We start from the raw sequence: 18,630 nt of genomic DNA on the forward strand, positions 1-18,630 counted from the left end.
TTGCAATTTTTTTTCCATTGGTTCATACAAACATTCTCAACCGGGCAACTGGCCATTTTAAAAGTTAAGTTGAGGCACACCTTTCCCGAACACTGGTGAGGGGCTGATGCCCAAGGGATCTTTCTTTGATTGCCTTTTGAAACAGGCCATACTTGGAAGGGTGGGATTAGTGGTACTTCGATGTGTACACTCTAAATTTTGAAAGACACAAGGGTGCGTGATTTTGAGACATGACGTTACATGAAATTATGTTAATAATGTCACTGCAGTTACTGATTAATTAGTGTAAATTGAATACCGGGCATATACCCAAGCAGGCTCGACTGTCGAGAACCGGTGGAGGAGAGCAAGGCACGGTGGGAGAGACAGAACTTAGAGGGGTTTCTGGAGCGGTGGTGGTATTGAATCTTTGGGAATTCGCGTCCAACCCTAAACTGGTACGGGAATTGGTTTTCTGTGGGCGGGACTTTATTTTATTAACTTGATTTGTTTCTCCTTTTCTTTAATATTTTATTATTATTTTAGAAGGAGCGGGGCCATTCGGCGGAGCGTACGGACGGACAACCAGCTTTAGGGCAAACATCACAGATGGAGCCCACGTGGCGCGTCGTCATTGCAGTGACCGTGAGGGTCACGCGGAGTTGGGTTGGAAGTTGGAATTTGGGCAGCTGAGCCAGCTAAAAGCCTGGCCCTAAAGGAAACAGTTCAACTGTTCATCAACAATTAAGCCTTCAACCTAATGGAATTGAACTTTCTCTCTCTTGGTTGTCTGGTTTTCCAACAGTAAAATCTCTCTCTCTCTCCCCCCCCCCTCTCTCGTCCACTCTCCAATTCCACAAACCACTCGGGTTGATCTTCTCCGCCCGACAGAGCGTTGCCGTGGTTTGCTTTGCTTCGGGCGGTTTTCCCGGTACAACAGGTTGTCGGAGTCGCTCAACACGTCCCTCTGATGAATCAGAAGCGGCAGTACTCTCGCTTGCAGTCTTGGCTGCCTCATCCCTCACCTGGCTCAGCCAGATAGGCGTCTTCCCTTACCGGCCTTTCTTCTAGCTTGACTATAGAAACTGGTTGCTGTGCATGAACTCCGACGCAGCCATAGAGATGCAAGAAGCGCAGGAGCACCTACATGGCTTGCCGGACCATATCCAGCCGCTACAAGACTCGCAGTACGGTGATAGCGATCTCTATGCTTCTGGTGCACCTGAGGCTGCTACAAGCGATGATCCGCCCATCATCACAACTTCAGATCTTGATGATACTCCCCTCTTCAGCATACGGTAAGTGCCCATTGCAGCAGTCCCTCACACCATTCTGCACTCAATTCCTTCGAAGGGTTCCTAACTAGAATTGTAGCTAATTTTAACTCACTCCTTGTTTCATCCCCTTCCATATCATGTGTTGGAACCCCCGTTCTCTGTAAATTTACCTTGATGTGTTGTGCCCATGGTGGTGTCATCTCAGAGGCTATGTTGCAGCCGTGCGGGAAATCAACATAGCAAAGTGCTGGCCCTTCTCCCGAAAGCTGCTCGAAGAGTCCATTAGAAAGGGGAAAGACCCGCTGCTGCCTCCATTATCCCCACGTGCAAGCCTTGTACATTTGAGCAGGCATTATTTTGAGCCTGCAGGGATGGCACACGAAGGCATGGATGAAGTGTGTCTCACAGAGGGGCCACAACTCCAGGTACAAATCGACTTGAGCAAATGCGAACCAGAGTCAGATGGCCAAGGCGGCACACCTGTTGAGGGCACGAGTGCTTCTTTTGAATCTAGCCCTCTGGAGGAACAAAAGCCTTCTGCAGGCAACCAATCAGCTGATGCATGTCCAACTACATCTCAGGAACTCAAGGTATCCAGCACCAAAGAAGAGCAGATGGAACCGAAGTCTGTCATTCCCTTTCCGGAAAACATTTTTGTTTTCAAAAGACAAGCGCCCCGTTCCATTCGTGAAATAAGGAAGAGCATCATGGAAGGCTGCCAATGTTTCAAAAGAATTGAGAGTTCAGTGTGCATGCAAAGTGCTGGCAGTATCAATGGTACCCTTCAAATGAGCGTGGACAATCAGATGCCTACATTTAACTCTTCAAATATAACTGTAGCTGCTGGACCAGAAGATTCTAGAAACAAAGAGGTTGCAGTCCATCACAACACCTCAGAAAGTACGTTGCTGGAGACTTGTCGGAAGGAATGTGAAACAAATAACGGGTTTTTTCTGAACAAATTTTCACATGTGCATGTGGATACTAGTGATAACAATGTCAATGATTCCAATCTCATCGAAAAAGATAAAGATCAGATTGCAACCATACAAGCAAGCGGTATACACAAAGATTTTCTAATGGTTGAAGCCGATGTGCCTCTTGCTTTGGAGCCTGAGATGCAAGGGAACACAGTTGCGGTGGCTTTACCGTCTAAGAGAGCAGGGAAAGTATCTGAAGATACAATCTTCAGGACATGCATTTCAGATTCCCAAAGTGTGGATAAATCCCTTGAAACCTTTAAGTCTGAATCATTTAATTCAATGCCATGCTCGGATGCCATAACACAACAAAAATGTCCAGTATGTCTCATCTTTCAATCCTCTTCCAATACTGCCTTGAATGCCCATATAGATCATTGCCTTGCATCCTCTGATATGGAGAGGTCAAAGCCCAAGTGGCAAAAGGCTAAAATCAGGAAGAAAAGGTCTATAGCTGAACTTTGTTCAATTGCACCTCCATGTGTCTTAGATGAGCTGTATGATCTGGATCAAAGTATTTTGCCATCTACCACATCAAAAGAAGACACACCTAGTAAAGTAGACCTGAAGAAGCGAAGGCCTGAAAGATTGACTTTGGGGAGAAGACAAAGTACTCAAGGATCTTGCCACCAAAGGAGAATATGCACATCTAGATCTCAGGGAAAATGTTTCAAGTTGTTTCAATGGAGCAAGTTAAGCCATGTTGCTTCTCCAGGTCATCCTCGGCAAACAAGCGGAGCATCCATGATGGCTTTACATGTAAGCTCTAGATCCCTACATGTCTTTCATGCTCTCATGTGTTGGATTTTAATTTTGTTTTTGTTTCTAAGACGTGTAACTTAATGCTCTTATTCTCTTGTCTAACGTGCGTAATTTAATGACATTAAAAAAAAGGCTTAGACAACTGTAAGCATACATAAAATTTACACCTAGAAATACAAACTAGATACATTACAAACATACTGCATGCAGACATGTATGCATACATACCCCAAATATGTATGAGTAGAACTATCTGTTGAACCATACAACATGGCTAAAGTGAGCATGTAAATGTTAACATTCCATGGCATAAGTAGAGGTTGTAGATACTTGTCCAGAAGAGGTCTGCGATGTAAAAGAAGTCTAGTGCATAATGCAACTATACATTGAAAGGTACATTACTAACGAAGTTTTTCTTAAATAAAAAAGAGATGATAATTACACACTAGACACCCTGATAACTTGAGGATCTGTTATATTGCCTGCAAGTGAGCTACTTGGCCAATTAGAGTGCATTCTTTGCACAACTTAACAGCTCAAGGTTTTAATCAAATACGTTATTTAAGAAAGGGCAGCATGTTACCCAAACTGGACGAAGCTTGAGGGGTTGATTGAATGCCAGGGTCATCACATAATCACTTTGATTTAAGATACCAAAATGGAGATTCCACACGGGTGTGGTTCTCAACAATGTACATGGATGGAATGAACCTGGTTAGTCTCTGGTTACACATGGCATACCTATACCAGTTTGAACCAATTTGAACCCAATATAAGTTGTTGCTAAGAGGTCAGTCTGGATAGCTCTAATCATTCTGGTAATGCCTTACTGAAAACTTTCAAAGCTAGAGAGAGAGAGAGAGAGACCGTGAATTATCTTACCAAAGGTGGTGTACACCACATAGAAATTTGGTTCAATAAGATATTCTCTCCCTCCATGCATTCATTTGGATATCACATCAATGATTAGTTTCGATGTACTCCACGGAGGTGCAATGTAACATGAGTTTGGTGGCTGATATGGTATGCAGTGAACTAGAATGCTTGCTTTTATGAAAGTCAGCACCTCCTGACGGGATTTCAGTTGCAACCCATTGCTAGGCTGACATGAAAAACCAGCGTGGTCTTATTCGTTTGGTTGAGAATTTGGATTTATTTGGTCTTTCATACTTCTGTAGGTCCAAAAATGTCTCTAAAACATATTGATTCTTATCCAACTCCAAAAAAATGAAGACAGTTTCTTGTCACATAATTTCTTAGAGGGCTCCACCTAAGACATGTGTGGAGGGTTTAATAATGCATGAACTGAAAGGATATTCTATGCTATTTTGAATCCTTTTTCTGTGGTAAGAATTGAGCCATTATATATGGGTAAGGAATTTGATAAAGACTCTTTTGAGGTACATGATAAAAAGGCTTTTTGGATAGCAAATTGTGATAATATAGTGGTGGAGGGTGCCATAGCAAAGAATCAAAAGTTTTCCCATCATGGAAGGACTTGGACTAGATGTTGTTCTACTTCTTGCTTACCCCACTACAGGTACAGTCTCTAGAAGTGAATGCTTGCACTTCGGTGTGTTTGAACCGGATATTTGTTCTACATGTCTACTAGTGAATGCAAGTTTAGACTTCAATAATGTTTAGTATTAAATGCATGAGTTTAGATTTTACTTTTGAGGAATACATGAGTTTAGACTTATTAGGATGGATGCATGAGCTTAGACTCGTCGGAGATGCATGAGTTTAGACTTGACTTGTGAGGAGGGATGCATGAGCCTGAATTTGACTTGTAAGGAAGTTTTATGATTTCTTCAAGCAGTTTAGGGGACAGTTCTTCAAGATGCAGTATTATTTTATGTACGGATATAATGCATCAAGAAAACTGTACAAACCCCACAAGGTATTTTCCATGTGAATACAAAAAGAAGGATGTATCCAAGCTGTCAGAATAACAGTATTGACCATCGTACACAACTTTTCTTTAAACTACTCATATCTCTTTTTATGGTAGTTCAGAGTGTGTGAACACCATATACACACACCCCTGAGTATCACAAGGTGGTACCACGCTTACCAATATTCGCCATTTTTAGGCAGTGGGCAAGTTGTCCGGATGCGCCCCATATGCAAGAGCCACTCGGTTGGTTGGAAAGACACACCCTACATAGATTGTTACCATGCGATGGAGACCAAACTTGAAAGACGCTCAGCCATCAATGATGTGCCTATTCTTCCTCTAAGCAACACCATTTTGTTGCGGAGTTCTTTCACTACGGCATAACATTTTTTTTCACATCTCACATATCACGACCACACAGAAGCATGCACCTGAAACCAACCTTCAAGTCCTTGGATCCAAAACGTCAACTTCGGGGAGCCAACTTGTGTAATGTTGCTGCTGATGGATTGTTGTAGACGACGTGGAGGAGCATAGGACAGATGCTTGAAAATGCATGATTTGTGGGTGTGGCATCCTCATGCCCAGTTGCATAAAACACAGAACAAACATGTGAACCCTCCCAAGGACGATATGATCTCATCAAGATCTCAACCCAAGCCCTCTCTTTTGGGAGCCCGAAACTCAAAGCACTAGGCTAAAGCTACGGGACTACAACAAATAACTTCTTACAACACCATCCTCCAGCGGGCATCCTTATTAGATGATCAAACCGAGCAAACTATTTTTGGATGGGTAATAACGACAGACTATTTCTGGGCGGGTAATTAAGACTGTAGTTATGGCTGAGGCCTTCTATAAGAAGTACTCATAGGTATCGCAAGTATTTGTGGGCTACGACGGTGCTTGAATTACGTAGATTTCAATGGGAGATATTGTTCATCTCAACAAACACATACTCAGTGACGTCTCGATTGGACGGCCTATACGACTGATAAAGATGCATGTTAGACTCAGGATTGTGGCACTATTCCTTTGTCAGCGTACAAAGCTCACATGATATCACAAATGTGAGCTTGCACAATGCATATGCATGTACATAGAGCATATAATATTTGGCGGTGTGGAAGGGATCCAGGAAAGCGAATGGCTGAAACCTGGCTATCCTCCAGGCTCCAGTCACCACTGCCTATGCAACCAGTGGTACTTTTTGTGAAAAAGGTCGACTGTGCACTTTTATCCATACGTGAATTGTTGAATGTTTACCGTTGGCAACGGCCCACAACGATCGAGAGACCATGTGACGCTCAACATTCCAGATTCGCAACTACGAGGTGATGATATTACATCTAAAGGTACGAACCTCCTCCGTGATGATATTACATCCTGCGGTACGAAGTCTATAACCTCGACCATCGCAAACGTCGTCACGCTTCCTAACGTAAGTGGATGGCACATGGTGGAAGCGCAATCTCTAATCTAGCATGCACGTTAATGAAGTCTCTAGCTAGCAGACCAAATAATGCACGGGATAATGCTACATGCATGAAACGTGGGTTTTAATTGGTACACCTTCTGGTAACAGGGGGTGTGGGCTTAGTATGGTGTGTGTAGCCGGGTGAAATTCCCGTGTGCGACATTGCGAGGCCTTTTAGGAGACGTGTAACTTCTCTTTGCGGAAAGATATGTCTAAACAGCCGCCAGCGTATGCAGCAGAATGGTTCGTTGGGGTGGCAGCAGCGAGTTACAACATTGTTGGCATCACGTGAATATAGGTACGGTGAGAATATAATATTTACTTTTTTTTTTTTGGGAGGAACTTACTACCCGGTCGTAGCATTATCTATACGAGCTTTGAATTGAGGCAAGTGCCAAACGGGCCGGCCAACCAACCAACAACCACCAGGGACGTTACGGTGCGCTTAAAAAAAACATCATCTAGAGGCTTTATATATATATAATTTCATTTGATTTTTCTTACTGAACGATTGGATGACACGTGTCTCTACCGGACGGGCCATAAGTTTGCTGCCAGCCAGACACCCACTGGACCCGTCGCTTCAACGCCACGATCACTTTCTTTTCTTTTAGTTGGGTGGGGCCCACTCGCGCGGACAGTCCGACTCCTGTGCTCTTCCAATGGGCGGGTGTACCACAGTACTACCACCCCACTATTTCGACGCGCTTTATATAAATGCTACCAAGATTTTATTGGGACCTCAGCCCACCCACTTATGCGCCGCTGCTTTTAGGCTGGGGTAAAATATAATTTTTATTACTGCGAGTCTGGAATATCCGCTCACACATGAAATCGAATGTATTAGCAGCATGGCGCTAGTGCTAAACGCAACTACTAACGCCTCACGGAGTCACGAATAACGCACGACTCGCGGTGACGAGAGGAGAGAGAAAATGAGAGAGTTAATCACCGTCCCGCGTCTCTAAACTAATACATAATATACTGCCGGCCAACACGTAAGCATGATATAACGGAGGAAATGCCACTTCTGGTAATGCCGCTAGTCGCTAGCGGTGATATATATTGGCTGCAGTGTACAGCACTTTGTATTCAGCGTAAAGGTGTTCACCGTGAACAGCTCCTTTTTTTCAGTCGGAGCACGGAGCATATACCGGAGTTATGGTTCTCTCTCCTCTTCTCTCTCCCTCTCTCTCTCGTTTTCCACGAGCGATTGGTATGTATAAACCTCTTTATCCCTTTACCATCTCCCTGTTCCGTTCGACCTCATCTTCTAGCCTTCGGCTCGACATTATAACGCGGCCCTGCTGTGAGAATACGCACGACCACCGCCGCCAATCAGTTGCAATCATCATTCTCACCTGGTTCTGTTGGCCGCAATCAACGTCCTTCTCCTGCTCTAATGTGAAGGTTGACTTCTTGCTAACCTATTTCACTATCCATACGCGACCCAAAACTTCAGCATTGTACAAATTATTACTCGTCGTCTGTAAGGCCATGCAAGGATCTCGTTTCGAACGCGCCAACTCAAGTCGTTTTGTTAGAGTAGTTTGCCTTCTGACCATCTGGGGTGTATGTAGCCAAAATTCGAAAGGGTCCTTCCTTCATTCTTATATAAACCCCTAAGATTACCTGAAACTTTTCTTTACATCCCTGCGAATATACTTTAAGACAAAGATCAGATCTTTCTAACCAGGCCATGAATCGTAAGGCTTCCTTCGCAAATATTCCAAAAAAGTTTTTACGTGGAGGAAACTTAGAAATGGGCTTACGTAGGCATCTGTGAGACATTCGTTGGCTGGCTGCATGGAATCCCATGAGAGACACAGGAAGGTAACGTGTCCAAACCATATGGGAAAATTTCAAAAGTTTTCCATGTTAATGTGGAAAAAGTGGCCAAATTCCCACAGTTATATGGGAAATCTTTGAAATTTCTCATGTGGTTTGCACACACCTTTACCTTGTGTGTATCTTTAGCTAACGAATGTCTCACAGATGTCACACCTTAAACGTTCTTGTGAGAGAGAGAGAACAGTTGGCCAAAATATGGTTTGTTCAGTTACTAAGGTTTTGAATACCTTAAGAAAATCGTAAATGGCATCAATCTATTTTCTAAATTTCACAAACACGGTCTCTTATTCGCGTACGGTACCTATTTAGATTTTCACCGGCGGATGTTGTCATATATGGATGTCTAAACAGAACGCTTCAATTGACAAACCTCTTGCATGACAGAAATTGAGGATTTATACACCGTTCGTTTATGTTCCTTGCAATGCTGCCTCTATATATGCATTTGCATTTGCTCTCTCGAGCATTTTGTCTTGCCCACAGCTTGGCCAAGCTTCAGTTTGAAAAAGACTTATGCTACACCAATATACGACAGGGTTGCATGATCTCAACTATTCCCTGTATAGTTTTAGTTGCTAACAAGACAAAGGTGTAGTGGATAACACATATAGATACACATACACATAGTGTCCAAGAGAGCCACGTAGGTTAAGTAGTTTGAGCTTAGGACTCTCATTCATCAGGTCCTAGGTTGAAATCCCTTTGAGTACACTTGAGGATACCTTAAGCTTGGGGTGTGTTCACGTGCAGGTAAGCATGTTGGTCTCGCCTTCCACACCCCCCAACGTCTATGTTGGAGCGTTTTTACGATTTCCCACCAGTTCTTCTCGGCGTTTCTACGGTGATAGTGGTGTGCAATGCCAACCTGTTAAGCTCAAGCTCTAGATCAGGGATGGTGGTTGTTGGAGCATCTCAACCCATGACACGTGGTGCCCAATATCGACTGTGCATGGTGTTCTCTCTTTTGGGCCAAGCTACTAACTTGTCGGGTACATCCCGAGGTTTGTCCATTGCCTGAATTGTGACCAATATTTGGAAGGGTAGTACCCTCTTTTGGTACTCGGGTGTGTGTGGTTAGTATTTATGCGAGGGTACTGAAAGAGGGGTGTATGTACAGTTGAGGGAAATCCTCGTGTGCGACTAGATTAGGGAGTGGGGAAAGGACCCACTCATCTAATTGCGTATCCTCTTTTATAACTATATATGTCTCTTGTTCAAATCTCGTTGAGTACACTTGAGGACACCTTAAGGTTGGAGTGTGTTCACATGCAGGTGAGCACGTTGGTCTCACCCTCCACACATCCCAACGTCTATGCTCGAGCGTTCTATAATTTCCTAGCAGTTCTTCTCGGCCTCCTACAGTGACAGTAGTGTGTAATGCCAACTTATCGAACTCAAGCTCTAGACCAGGGATGGTGGTTACTGGAGCATCTCAACCCACGACGCGTGGCGCCCAGTTCCCTCTTTTTGGCCAGGCTACTAACTTGATGGGTTCATCCCGAGACTTGTCCACTGCCTAAATTGTGGCCAATATTTGGAAGGGTGGTACCTGCTTATGGCACTCGAATGTGTGTTTAGTATTAGTGCGAGGGTACCGAATGAGGTGTCGCACTATGGGTGTGTATGTAGCCGGGTGAAATCCTAGGTCAGGGAGTGGGGGAAGGATCCACTCGTCTAAATGAAAAAACAAAGACAGATATATACTTATAAAAGAGGATACACACTTGTGTTTAAAAAATATTAAAAAAAATAACATAGAATAATTTAAATACATGCATGTAAGCACTTGCTATATGGAATTTCTTAAATTTTTATAGTATCACTTACAAAATAATGAATTACAATTTTAGACTCTCAACCTAATCAACAAATTCATAGAATCATTTCTTTCACAAGACATAAAAAAATTCTCACACATTTCTCAATTCAACATTGAAAGAGATTTATGCAATATATTTGGTAAAGACTTTATTAAAATATTTATGTTCTATTATCAAACTAGTGTAAAGAGTAAATCTATTCTAGGTAGTTTTTTTACGTATATACCTTTACTTGTATGATGTACGTTTCACATACACCATGTAATCTTGATAAACTCATTTCTTAGAAAAACACATTTCAAGAGTTTAGATAGAACTCATGTTAAAATTATGTTGTGTAGTTTTGGAATGAGTTCTTTTTTTTGATTAGTCTTAGATCCAAGTTCCTTGCGAAGTTATTGTTTTTCACCACTCGTAGGCACTTTTTTTATCGGCTCCTAGTGGGGTTTTAAGCACCTAGTGGGGTTTTAAATCCAAGACCTCTTGGTCTTGGATAAACGCCTTCATCTCTTGAGCCATCACGTGATTGACCTTGTTATCATCCAAAAGTTTATAAACAAGGTGTATCTATATCGAAAAAATTTGTAGATAAGGTTTTTTTAGTCCTTTCCTATATGGGATTTTTACATGGTGACTTCATGGGAAAAGATGTCTAAGTTCTTGTTTTCCTCAAGTATTCATTGTAGCCTTTGTTTTCTTACTTCATCATTCTTTTGTGAAAAGTGAACTAACAAGTTATGGAATATTTTTTATTTTATCCCATTCACGAATAATCACCCACACTCCTAAGTACCACAATATGATATTTAAAAGTACTCAAATAGTCACTCAAATCAAAGTGAAATGGTGTTTTGATAAAAGTGAGATTGTCAAATTATGATATAACAAATGTTTATTTGATTCAAAATGGAGCCAATTGAGACTTTTTGATCTGACTGATTTTACTAACCTTAGTTAAAACTAGTTTAGTTGAATCAAGACCAATTCACCCAAAAAAATTAATCAATGAGTTTGAGATCAACTAAGATATATTGACATTAATTAAGGAGAATGTAGAGCAATTTTATTCAGTTAGTGTCCTTTCACATCAATTTGACTTAATGATTCAAGTCAGATATACTTAGTTGAGCCAAAAGGATTCAAGTAGAGTTAATTTATCCAAATAACATGTATTCGTCTTCATTGAGACTAATTTGACATAAGTGTGGTCAACTGAAGTGGATTTGACTCAATTGGAGTGAAGATTAATGAAGACTTAATTATATTCAATTGATCTCAATTGAGTTATTTGGACTCCATTGAACTTAATTGGAGTCAATGATCCTTAGTCAGACCCAATTGTACTTAATTAGGATCAATTGGACTCAATTGGGTTGAATTGGCTACAAATGAGACCAATGGGCTGTAAATGAGGTCCAATTGGAGTCCACTTTATCTCAATTGGGCCTAATTGGATCTAAACGAAGTCAACGATTGAAGATTTACTAATTTAATGTCACGAAGTGACATGATTCTACACACAAAGTACTCGATTACAAAGATTTTATTTCATTGCGAAGATCTTTACATGTAAAAAGGCACTTACATATAATAGAGAGAATCCAAACTCGCGAGATGAAGGCTTAGTCAAGAATGGACGACTTTAGTGACATCAAGGTAGATGGTACCTTCCTCTATTGGGTTACAATATGTGGAACACCCTTGTGAAAAATAGCTCCATAATTTTGTAAGCTTTGCTAAGCCAATTGTTGGTGTGTTGGGTGTCCTCATCGAGGTTATTTTTGTCACGACTTTTTTATGGGCTCCACATACTTGATACTTATCTTCTCTTGTTAGTATTCCCTATGATTGTACATATTCATATCAATAAGGTTATCTATTGATAACATGGTTCGTTGATTGATTGTAATACATGACTAATACTATCATCTCCTCATTAGAGGATAAAGATGACCTTGTATTGCATGATGCGATTGCTAAACGAGAGAGACATAACCAAAGCTAAAAGAGAAACAAAAGTTAAAGAGTACTAGATAGGGAAGCATAAAAAGCTATAGGGAGAAAAGTAAGTGCATTGAACTAGGAGAATTATGTAAAAGTAAGTGTGTTGACCGAGGAGAATTATGTAAAAGATAAAACTATCCTAATAGAGTCTACTACATATGAGGGTGATCTACACGGACAAGTTTTTCCTTATGTGGTTTGATTGAATTGATCTGTTCGTCTTTCTCTATGCGTTGGAAGGCAAGGCAATGAAGAGCTTGCTTTTGCAGGGATTGTGCTCTTGCTGACGGGCATTTTCTCTACAATGCTTGTGTTTGCTAAGCGAGCTGCACCTTAGGCGTTGACGGTGAGTTCTCGGCATGTGGAGAGTTTCTTGAACCGTGGAAGCTTGGAGTCCCCATTAGCGTTTTGATCACGGCCGATGGCTGTGGCCGGCTGCCTTGGTGATCCAGGCTGCAGCACTAGGAGGCGACTGTGGTCGGCGATGCAAAAAGACACTTGGATCATGTAGAACTAGGTTGGCGAGAAGGTGACCGATCAGATGCCGTGGATTGTGTTATGGACTTGAAGGCAGTGCACGGCAACTGGCAGAGGTGACAGTTTTGCGGATGTTGCTGCAAGCCGGCGATGGCTGAGTTCCGTTGAGCCGGGCCTTGTAGCCGCTGGTTGCTGTATTGCAGGCTCGGACAGAGGGGGGAGGGTCTCCCAGGTTCTGGCATGTTGAATCATAGTGGTTCGACATGATTGGATAAAGCCATTTGTAGGTGCTGAGATCGAGAGGGAGATGGTGAGTCCTTGGTACAGATCAAACAGACTTGAGAGGGTCGTGTTTTATATTTTATTCACTCGCAAGATGGGAATGCATGGAAGATGGGAGGTGGTGACATCTCTGTTATTGGAGTGCGTCGAGGGGAATGATGTGAGGTTGCTATGCGGTTGCGGATGGATAGTGATGACTGAGAGGAGGTGTTGATCGAGGTACCGTGGAAGATCGTACTTGAGGACATGGAGTTGGTCTCATCAGAAGATTTGGAGCGGATTGTATAAAAATGTAGACGTGTATGGAGAGAGTATCGACATTGATATGTCTACGTCGATTTCACATATCACTCATGAGAGTCATCTCAAACACATGGTAGGAGCAACTTAAGGGCCTGAATCCCATGCAAGTGGAAAGCGAGAAGATCTTTGTAATCGTTTATTCTTCCACAATATATTCTTCATGTTCATGTATATGTATGTGTATATATAAAGATACACACACATACATATATATATACATACATACATACATACATACATACATACATTTATACAGATATGTATATGTGTGTATACATATGTATGTACGGTCATACATATGTGTGTGTGTATACACACATATATGTGTAAAAACGCATGTGTATTTGTTTATGTATATTGGATATATATACGTATACATATATGTATAAATATACATACACATATATGTAAATGTTTATATGTATTTACATATATGTATATACATGTGTGTGTGTGTGTGTCCGTCACAATAGTTATCAAACACGTTTTGTACAGTTTGAAATGTACGATATGTTTCATAGGTCTGAAACGCTTTTCGTACCTATCTATTTAATGTTGCAACTTGCATCATTCTATGACATTTCAATCATGATTTAAGCATGTTTTATAGCTTCTATGAGCTACTTATTAGGCCAATATAAATTTGCATACATATGATTTTGGGACCACTAACACACACCCCCCCCCCCTCGGTCTGTATGAAACGTTTTTGAAACACATTTTTTAAAATGCCTGACTACTATGGTGTGTGTGTGTGTATGTATGACATATTTATATATACATATCTATATATTAATATATATGTATATGTACATATGAGGTCGGGATTTCTATCGAAGGCCCTTGTTGCCTTGGGCGTATGTTGGCCCATATCATTACATTGTGAAGGGAAGTTTGATTCGGTAAATCCTAGCTCTAGAACATTGAAAAACGGATATTAGATACAAAAGCTATGATAAAACTCTGAAGGTTTGTCTTACAAAACATAAAATCCATGTATGATGACATATATATACGTATGAGGTCGGGATTTCTATCCAAGGCCCTTGTTGCCTTGGGCGTATGTTGGCCCATATCATTACATTGTGAAGGGAAGTTTGATTCGGTAAATCCTAGCTCTAGAACATTGAAAAACGGATATTAGATACAAAAGCTATGATAAAACTGTGAAGGATTGTCTTACAAAACGTAAAATCCACGTATGATGAGATATATATACGTATACGTATGCATATATTCATATGTATATTTATATATACATGCATATATGTATATATGTATATGTGCATATACACATGTATATATATACATATACATGTATAAATATGTGTATATTTATATATACATATATATTCACATATATACATATATAAATGTAAATGTGTGTATGTATGTATGCATGTGTGTATATGTATGTATGTGTGTGTATATATATGTATGTATGTATGTATATGTGTATTCATATATATGTGTGTGTGTATATATATATATACACATGCATGTATGTATACATATGCACATGTGTTTCAAAAAAAATGATAACGTATACGTTTATATGTATGTACATGCATAGATATATATATATTTTTGTACGTATATACATACGTGGGAGTCATGTGGTGGGGCTCTTAAAAAATTATGTGATGAATGTTTAGATGGGATTGTGGTGATCTTTTGTCTCCTTTCTTGTAAGAGCGAGAAGACGGCTAAGAGCCTAAGGCAGAAGAAGTAAAGGAGGAACCGGAAGAAGTGGAGTAAGAGGATGATTAGGAGGGGGAGGATGAAAAAGCACGACAACAACAATAAGAGGAAGAGATGAATGAGTAAAAGAAGAAAGAAGAAGGAAGGAGGGGCAACAAGAAGAGGAGGAAGAAAGGATCAAGAAAAGAATGTGTGAGACCCATGAGACAAATAAAAGTACATTGTTTGTACGATCTACTCTAGAAAATGGTTATAGCATGGACAGATGGTACGATGTACCCAATGGATCCTCTGTCAGCTGCGCCACATTCCTGTGTGATAATGGAGACCACCTAGTGAGCTGTGGCGTTCTTTACTCACGATTGGCCCGCCGTATATACTTCCGAGTCAAGCATCTCTGTAGAAGGTTATTCCTCCCTACCAAAAATTTAAGAACCTATAACCACTAGAAGCTACAAAAGGTTCTTTAAATACTATTGCATCAAAGAAATGAAAAATTTAAGAACCTATAACCACTAGAAGCTACAAAAATGGTTCGATTTACAAGTGGGTTCAACATATGCTTGCTTCTTTGCCAAGTTGCAGGTCTCCTAAGCTAGATGTGGGTCAATAAATCTTGAGTTTGTGGGATGTTGCATGTCTTTCAGATGTCTGAAGACAAAGTCTCATGTAGGTGAGATTCAAATAGAGCTCCACTTGGGTGGTCGTGAGGCTCTCTTCCAAACTACGTCAGTTGGATAGTGTCATTTTTCTCCCTCTCTACTTCAACCAAAGTTGAGAAAGAAGTAAAGAGTGCTTGATTGTTTTCTTCCCATGTATAAGTTTGCTTTTTCATAGCCAATGGGTGTGCAACTTAGCTGTGAACTTAATTGTCCTGCCTTCGGGCAAGAGACCAAGCCATCTTCGGGTGGGCAAGAAAAAAAAAATTGTTTGTTTTTTCAAATGTCGCTTGTCTATGTTTATGAACTTCATGTACATAGACAGCCAGACATTCCTGGTACTCAATGACTTCCGGTAGAGGACGAATCCTCTCTCTGCATACATACTAATGACACCCTCAAATCTCATAGAAGTCTGAACAATGGAGTGAAGCATGTTAGACATTCTCCATCCCCTGTGTAGTTTATACCATGCATATCTGGAGCTTTTTATGCACTCCTATGACATCCACATTTGGCCATCTCAACATGCAGCCTCTGCTACAAAAAACGAAGCAACATTCAACCTTTGCTATGAAACACAAAGCTGGCCGATAGAAATCCTCAATGCTTGTGAGAATGGAATCTCCAAGTGTCCTAGAATCTGAATAACCCCTTCCTCTGTCAGCACGAGAAAGTAGTCTGTACATATACTCACTTTGGATTGCAGCATGCTAGGTTGAACCCATTTCCTAAGGTAGTAGAGGTGCATCTCTGATAGTTGTGTTCACTCTTGTTTGGTCAGTATAGGTGCTTTTGGTTGTATGTATTGGAATGGTGGTAATGCATCTGTAGAAAGTCCATATGATGTCAACTGTCATGTGCTTCATACATACCACTTAGTGTCACCTTACCCAGCACATTGCAAAGAGGAAGATAAGGCCAACCATTGTATTTGTTCTCCACCATTCACTATCTCTTCCTTGCAATGAATCCTTTCAACAAATGCAGACAAGTGAAATGATGCATCCGTGTGCATTTGCAGGTTTCAAACTCGCCTATAATAATGTGATGTGTGATACGAACCTCTCTATCTGACTTCCCTGATGTCCGCAGCCCAAAATTGTGATTTTTATTTACATCATGGCTGGTCTGACAGCAGATACAGGGAATCAACAAGTGCCTTTTTTTTAAACCTCCTGAAAGTGGGTTGAAAGCATTGAGAGAGAGAGAAAGAAAGAAGAAAGAAAGCTGTATTAATGTCTACTAGAGGCCGAACTCGACAAATCAATGTACAACTGTCAATGTCTTCTGGATGTCCAGAAAAAAAAAGGACAAAATGAACATGAAATAAACTATGAAAGTACTGAGCTAGTGGGGGGGTGTGATGGATGGAGCACTATTGCTAGAGGCTTAGTATGCAACCTATATGCGTAGGGTATACAAGAATGCAATGCAGATCTGTCTAGCTCCAACCAGTACCATAATGGGCATGTAATATGTGATACATAGGCGATGGTGAGGCAAAAATACCTCGGAGCATGATCTCCGGGTGTGAGTGTAAGTGAGCTAGCCGCTCCTAGATATGGTGCTGATGTCGAGCCCTTATCTTTGTGATCTCCCTCTGATGTAGTCTGGGAGTCTGGTAGCCTAGTGCTCTCGGTCTCCGTCTGGCTCGGACGTCCACAGCGCGCTGAAGTGTAACCCCCTCCTGTGTCAGGGTAGGCATTGGGATAGATCTCTGGAAGAAATCAGTGAGCTGCAGCTGGAGCCCACTTCTCCCTGTGGTATGAGTGTTGGAATTAGGGTTGCAGGAATGCACACACAACTTCAAGAAGATGAGGAAGCTTGAGCACAACACAGTAGTGTATTATGACTGCCATAATGAAAGATTACCAGCCCTAGAAGATAATGGGCGTATATACAATGCACGGGGGAAAAAACCTCCTAGTGAGGGAAAAAGTGCCCCGGCGGTCCTAAGTGTGTTCACACACATCACTACTATAATATGGTAACAAATCCCCCCTGGAGTGATGCGGTGAACAAGAGCTAGCACTCATGTATAGGGAAGTGTCTAGCTATGTGGACGAATCCACAAAAGGGAGTAAGCCCAAAGCTTTGCGAAAAGCTTCGAACTTCTCACGAGGCAGAGCCTTTGTGAAAAGGTCTGCAAGGTTATCCTGTGTTGGCACATAAGCCAAACTGATCTCTCCTGCAGAGAGTCTCTCCCTGACATAATGGTAGTGCACCTCAATGTGCTTCGTACGAGCATGGAACACTGGGTTCCGCGCAACTGCCAATGCGCTCTGACTGTCAGTGAAGATGGTGGTGGCAGATGGCTGCCCAACACCCAAATCAGCCATAAGGCGTCTGAGCCACACACACTCAACCGTAGCTGTGAAAGCTGCCCTGTACTCAGCTTCACAACTAGAAGTGGCCACAGTAGGCTGCTTCTTGCTCAACCATGATATGCATGAGCTTCCAAGCATGAAGCAAAAACCACTCGTGGACACGCGTGTGTCATAACAACCAGCCCAGTCAGAATCTGAAAAAGCATGTAAATCTGGCGGCAATGATCCCCCCTTGGGATAAAACAACCCAAGATGCCGAGTACCACTCAAGTAGCGAAAGATACGCTTCACTGCCTGCCAATGCTTAATGCCTGGGCTATGCATAAATCTGCTCACCTGTGAGACTGCAAACTGAATGTCTGGCCTCGTAATGCATACATAAATGAGGCAACCAACAGCTGTCTGATAGAGTGTGACATCAAAGTGATCTCCAGCATCATGAAGACTCAACTTCAAACCTGTCTCCATTGGAGTAGCAATAGGCTTGCAGTCTTCAAGGCCAAATCTCCGCAACAATGTTTCAATATACTTTGTCTGACACAAAGCAATACCTCCATCACACTGCTTAAATTGTATCCCCAAATAATGATGCAAATGCCCCAAATCTGACATCTCAAAAGAGGCATTCAAATCAGCCTTAAAATCAGCAATATGACTCTCATTTGGTCCTGTGAGCAGCATGTCATCGACATAGAGAGCAATGATTAGATGTACACCATCCACACGTTTAGCATACAAAGTGCTTTCTGTTGGACTATTCTGAAACCCATGTGCAGTCAAATATGCATGTATTTTTTCATACCAAGCTCGTGGAGCTTGCTTTAAACCATA

General features: G+C 41.5%; 1 protein-coding gene across 1 annotated transcript in view; it reads left to right on the forward strand.

Annotated features, from left to right (window-relative positions):
- Positions 1-835: 835 nt before the first annotated feature.
- Positions 836-18,630, forward strand: part of LOC147632384 (uncharacterized) — a 38,621-nt gene continuing 20,826 nt past the window's right edge. The window contains exons 1-2 of the mRNA XM_086807195.1: positions 836-1,277; positions 1,462-2,995. Of these exons, the coding sequence (XP_086663321.1) occupies positions 1,078-1,277; positions 1,462-2,995 (1,734 nt within the window). The 5' untranslated portion in view covers positions 836-1,077. The remainder of the gene's footprint in view (positions 1,278-1,461; positions 2,996-18,630) is intronic.

This window comes from Cibotium barometz, chromosome 13, assembly GCF_041138505.1.
Source record: "Cibotium barometz isolate CiBa-2024 chromosome 13, ASM4113850v1, whole genome shotgun sequence".
NCBI lineage: Eukaryota > Viridiplantae > Streptophyta > Polypodiopsida > Cyatheales > Cibotiaceae > Cibotium > Cibotium barometz.